The sequence below is a fragment of the Benincasa hispida genome, chromosome 3, assembly GCF_009727055.1.
Source record: "Benincasa hispida cultivar B227 chromosome 3, ASM972705v1, whole genome shotgun sequence".
Taxonomy (NCBI): domain Eukaryota; kingdom Viridiplantae; phylum Streptophyta; class Magnoliopsida; order Cucurbitales; family Cucurbitaceae; genus Benincasa; species Benincasa hispida.
Genome location: NC_052351.1, coordinates 23,513,236 through 23,518,689, shown reverse-complemented (window position 1 = coordinate 23,518,689; position 5,454 = coordinate 23,513,236). Strand labels below are relative to the sequence as shown.

Here is a 5,454-nt window from a genome sequence, read left to right as displayed (position 1 = left end):
ATCGAATAATCCAAAGCAATCCAATCCAAATTATGCTAAATCGGGATTCAATTTTGAATGAGAGTTATTTGGGATGTAAGCAAAAACATGACTCCGATTTCAAATTTTCACATTTGTTTGATGATTTTTGTTTATTAAAAAAAAAAACACTAGAGATTTCGAAGTTAAAAAAGAAAATTCCTGTTTTCTCTAAAAAAAAAAAAATACGTGCTTTCTTTAGATAATAATTTTGCATATTTTAATTGATAGAATTAAAGATGTAAATAATCTTTCTAATTATGAATATAATCAAATAATTAAAAGTATCTAATTGAAAGTTTTGAAAAAGAATTAAAAGATATAAATTCAAGAAACCCATTTCTTCTTCTTCCTTTCTAAGAAAAATCAGAGTAACTAAAAAAGAGAAGGAAGAATCAAGAAAGTGTAGGGCTTGAAAATCGTTTAGAAATGAAAGGGAAAAAAAAAAGAGAGAAAAAGAATGGAATAAAAAAGCAAAAGGGAATGATTATTTGTTCATTACAATATTTGTTCTAATCATCCAACCATCCATCTCTTAAAAGTTTCCTTTTTTACAGCTTCACTCCAATGAACACTCTCTTCCTCTGCCTTCAGTTTCATCCACCTGAATCTCACACACTCTCTCTCTCCACCGTCTTTCTCTCGCCGGAGCCGGCAGCTGCTCCCTATCCCACCAATCCGACGGTTTTGTTCTTTTTTATTTTATTATTCTGCACATCGCAAATTACCAACGCTAGATTTTACTCTGGTGATCGGGATATTATTTTTAGTTCCACTGATCGGGGCAGTACCAATGCATTGAGGGAGCTTGTTCATCGGAGAATAAATTACAGGTCTCTTCTCCGCTGAAGAAATTGTGTTCTTCAATTTTCACAAATTGTTGTGCATTATTATAAGCAGCCTTTTGAAACGGGAAGCAGTTCAAAGACGACGCCGGAGATGACATAATTTGGTGATGGCTTTGGAGCATTCCGGCAGTCGCTGATGAAACGACGGCGTTTGGGCTGTTGTCTTCGTTCAATATGGCACTTGAGTCGCTATCCGATGACCCATCTTTAAAATCAGGGAACAACGACACTTCAACTCTTTGATCATCGCCGTCATCAGCGCCGACGGTTCTGAAACCTTCGTAGTTGAAGTCATCGGAATGATCTGAAGCAACGGGAAGAGAGATATGATCCACCGGAAGATGATTAGTTGTTTGTTCAATTAGTAAATTGTCCGATTCCGACACGAAAATCTCTTCCTTCACTGATAAATTGCTCTCGGTCTTTTCTTCCTCTAGCTTCGATTTCAATTCCTTGATCTACAAAACAGAGACAGAAAATTTAAACTCAACAAATTGGGAAAGAAAAGTTAAAAGATTCAGAACGAAAATTCTCTCGGGTTTCACAATTATCGACCTCTTTGAGCAGAGCATCATTGTCTTGCTGAAGGGTATCGAAACTACGCTTGAGAGATTCGTAATTGGCTTTGAGAAGGCCATAATCTCTCTCGAGTTGCTTAGTTTTCCATCGAGCTCTACGGTTTTGGAACCAAACGGCAACTTGCCTTGGTTGCAGGCCAAGTTCTTGAGCAAGCTTCACTTTCCTCTCTGGTTCGAGCTTGTTTTCAATCTCGAATGTTTTCTCCAGGGCCTTAACTTGATCTACGCTGAGTCTCCTTTTCTTCTCCCCCACATGACAGTGTTCTTCGATGGAGCCTTCTTCGTCTAAGCCATCCAACATCGACTGAAACTCCCTGCCATAAACATGGCTGTTTCTCGGACTCTGTTCCTCTGCAAACAAGGGTGTGTAATACAAATAAGCCAGATGTACTACATCATTATTCGCAATGAATCGAGGAGGGAAGGGAGGATCGTAAAGATTCTTGCGAGTGATTGGGTCTAAAAAGGGACAAGAAACTAAAGAAATAAAAGAAAACAGAAACTCACATGGGGCTGTCGGGAAAATGGAAATTAAGCAATAGGAGAATAATAAAGAAACGAAGATATAAAAAACAAAATTGTTGATTATATTTAAACCTGAAGTAGGACAGACGGACATCAGAGCGCCCAAGGAATCTGAGCTGCCATGCCTCTTCATGACGGAAGAAATTTAAGAAAACAACTCCCAAAATTGAATCAGATCCTTTTAAGGACCCCTAAAACTTTCGAAGCGTAATTTGTTTGAAGTGTACACGAGGAACTTTTAGAAGCTCAAACAGTGGTTCAAAGTAGCAGAAAGCTTTAGAGTTAAAGGAAGAAACAGAGGACGTTCCATACGTGAAACGAGGCCGACTCTGTACAATTTCCCAGTTCGTTCCCCTGTTTCTCCTGGATCTTTCTCAATCTTCGATCTTCCTTCCCTCTCTGAACCCATCAAAAGAAAAGTCCAGAAAACAAAACCCAATTCAAATTGATCCTCAAAATGGAAAGAAAAATCTCAAACCTACCCAACCACACACCCTGAAGAAGAAGAAGAGGAAGATGATGATGATGATGAAGAAACAGAGTACTGATTGATTTCCCAAGAAGAAAAACTTTCCCTCTTTATCTTTCTCGTTTCTCTCTCTACTGCATTATGAGAGTGCGTGGGTTAAGGGAGAAGCTTTGGGAGTGGGATACGAAGAGGCAGAGAAGGAGGAGGAGGAAGAAGAAGGGCAGTGTGCAGCCCGTTTACGATTAGTCTAATACTTTCTCTCTCTTTAAATAATCCAACTCGTGTCAGAAGTAGGGTTAGAATCTAACTAGGGTTGGGTTCACTGGGGTTTGTGGAAACGAAATTCATCTCAAATTCACGCCAAATGCAAATTACAGCCACCGCCTATAGCGAGTCGGAACCCCTCTGATCGACCGTACTTTTAAAACGGATTTATAGGGATAATTTTGGAATTAATAGAAAAGAAAAAAAATCTCTTCTTGATACTTTGTCTGTGCAGTTGGAGAAATTAATATTTTAAATAAATTAAAATAATTTTCTACATTTATGTAAATATTAAAATATTATCGTGTCTGTATTAGATTAGTTGTCAGAAGTTTTTTTTAAAGTTTTTTTTTTTTTTTGACAAATTGCAAAAATCACCTTCAAGTATGGTATTAGTTGCACATTATAATTATACCATCAAACTTTCAATTGTAAAATTTAAGCCCAAATTTTTATTAATGTTAAATTGGACCCTCAAATTTACCATAATAGTTGAAATTGGTCATTTGAATGAAAAAAATTAAACTCTCAAACTTATAAAAAATTATCCTTTTTTTTTAATTTTAAATAGATGATATTATTATACGACAACAAGGAGGATCCCACAGCCCGGGATCAAGACATCAAAGCAACAAAACGCAAACAAAGCCAACAAGATAAAACCTGAACATAACCAAACATAAACGTAAAAACCCCTCTAAAACACCAGGCAGAAAGCCAGAGAAGAGAAATCAAAACCCCACAACTAAGGACAACAACAAAACAGAGAGCAACAACAAGTTCAAAAAGAAGAAAAGCAACCGTAAACTCGCTAGATAAGACCAAGAAGATCAACCCGCCAGGAAGCAGCTCGAGCACGAACCGTAGAAACCATAAGGTGAAACAAAGCAGACTCTGACCTCGGTCGATCTCCATGCAGCCGCTGATTATGCTCCTGCCAGATGTAGTAGATGGAAGCATATTAGAATACATGGAACAACTTACTACGCACCCCTTACCCGACTCCACTCGGTACAACCAACTCAACTCGACATCCCAACCCGCCACCCGATGCGATGAACCCAACTGATGCAACACACCAGACCACATCTCTCTCCCAAACCCACACTCGAAAAATAAATTATCCCGAGACTCTATATCTCCCCCACAAAGAAGACACCCCCCTCTCACAACACACCCTAGCTCCTCAACCAATCCCGCGTACCCAACCTGTTCCTCACAACTAACCACGCACAGAAAGAATGGCGCAGAATATGCCCCCCGCTCACAAAATACTAGCCCAAGACACCCTAGGACAACGGGGACGCAAACTCTCCCATACTAGAAAATCGACCATTACACCGACTCCCAAACCCAACAATCCTCCCCCTCCCCCTAGGCCCCACTGCCTGAATAAGACCCCAGATTTCAACCAACTCTCAAGTCATTATAGGCCATCTCCAACCTCTTTCACCATCTAAGAACTCCGACAACCGCGCCTCCAAAGTACTCCCTGCATCATAAACCACCGTAGACCCATATGAATCAAAAATTGCATCCCCCGGCAACCAAGGATCCCACCAAACAAAAAAGACAGTCCATCGCCGACCATCAAACGAACTAGATGCTTGAATCTATCTCTACAATGCAAGATAGCCCTCAAGCACCAAGACCTCCCAACCTCACTCCGAACAACCTACAAAGACCGTCCATGCAAAACATACACCTCCACCCACACCATCCATAATAAACCCGATTAAATTAAGAGAAGCCAGAGCAACTTCATAATAGCAGCATGATTCCATGAAGTCACATGTTTCACACCCAACCCCCCTCTCCCAACGGCAAGCACACTTCATTCCACGCCACCCACACACCACTCGACTCACCACACTTCCCTTCCATAAATAACTACGTAACAGATGATCAACCTCATAAGTTACACACGCAGGCAACACGAAGATGCTACACCAAAATACCTGAAAGGATTGTAAAACAGACCTAACAAATTGCAACCTTTCAACAAAAGAGAGGGACTGCGCCACCCAGCTTCTAATACAAGCTGTAATCCTCTATATTAAAAGCGCACAATCCACAGCCCCTAACCGACCAGCCAATAACGGTAACCTCAGATATCTAACAGGTAACAAACCAAGAGAGAATCCTATAAATGCTGCTAGTTCCTCCACCTCACTAGGCTCCACACCCGCAACAAACATGGAACTCTTCCCAACATTTGCAACTAACCCAGACAGGCCTGCAAAATTTGCCAGGACCTACCTCACAAACTCCAAAGAATCTCTCTCAGCTGCACAGAAAATCATCAAATCGTCTGCAAAAACCAAATGAGTTAGGCCGACACGCTCACACCGATCATGGAACCTAAACCACACAGAAGGTTTATTCAACAACCTGGACAAGACCTCTATCATCATCACAAACAAAAAAGGAGACAACGGATCCCCCTACCTCAACCCCTTCTTACCAGGAAAAAAACCCCTTAAGAGAACCATTAATCATCAAAGAGAATGTAGGTGACGTAACACAAGCCCTCACCCAACTAACAAACTGAAGGGGCGTACCTATAGCCAGCAACATACCAAACAGAAAGTCTCAATTGACCGAATCGTATACTTTTTGAAGGTATAACTTCAACACACAACGCGGATTCCCTCTACCCTCCTTGTAACCCCCCATAAGCTTCTGACACAATAAAATGTTATCGAAAATTGACCTACTAGGAACAAACGAAGACTGGTTACGACTGATGAAA

General features: G+C 40.5%; 1 protein-coding gene across 2 annotated transcripts; it reads right to left on the bottom strand.

Annotated features, from left to right (window-relative positions):
- Positions 1 to 455: 455 nt before the first annotated feature.
- On the bottom strand, positions 456 to 2,687 carry LOC120073381 (homeobox-leucine zipper protein ATHB-6-like). Of its 2 annotated transcripts, none has more exons than XM_039026207.1 (3): positions 2,282 to 2,687; positions 1,422 to 1,795; positions 456 to 1,324 (listed from the first exon to the last, which is right to left on the bottom strand). In XM_039026207.1, exons 1-3 carry the CDS (start codon positions 2,376 to 2,378, stop codon positions 785 to 787), a joined length of 1,011 nt encoding a protein of 336 aa, XP_038882135.1. In that variant the 5' UTR covers positions 2,379 to 2,687; the 3' UTR covers positions 456 to 784. The 2 variants fall into 2 exon arrangements, with proteins under 2 accessions (XP_038882135.1, XP_038882136.1); XM_039026208.1 differs by having other exon boundaries at positions 2,042 to 2,686.
- Between the last annotated feature and the right edge of the window lie 2,767 nt (positions 2,688 to 5,454).

Coding starts and splice junctions, on each gene's coding strand:
- LOC120073381 (XM_039026207.1), bottom strand. CDS start 2,378: ATGGGTTCAGAGAGGGAAGGAAGATCGAAGATTGAGAAAGATCCAGGA. Junction 1,796..2,281: donor CAGAGTCGGCCTCGTTTCAC/GTATGGAACGTC, acceptor CCTTGTTTGCAG/AGGAACAGAGTCCGAGAAAC. Junction 1,325..1,421: donor ATGATGCTCTGCTCAAAGAG/GTCGATAATTGT, acceptor TCTGTTTTGTAG/ATCAAGGAATTGAAATCGAA.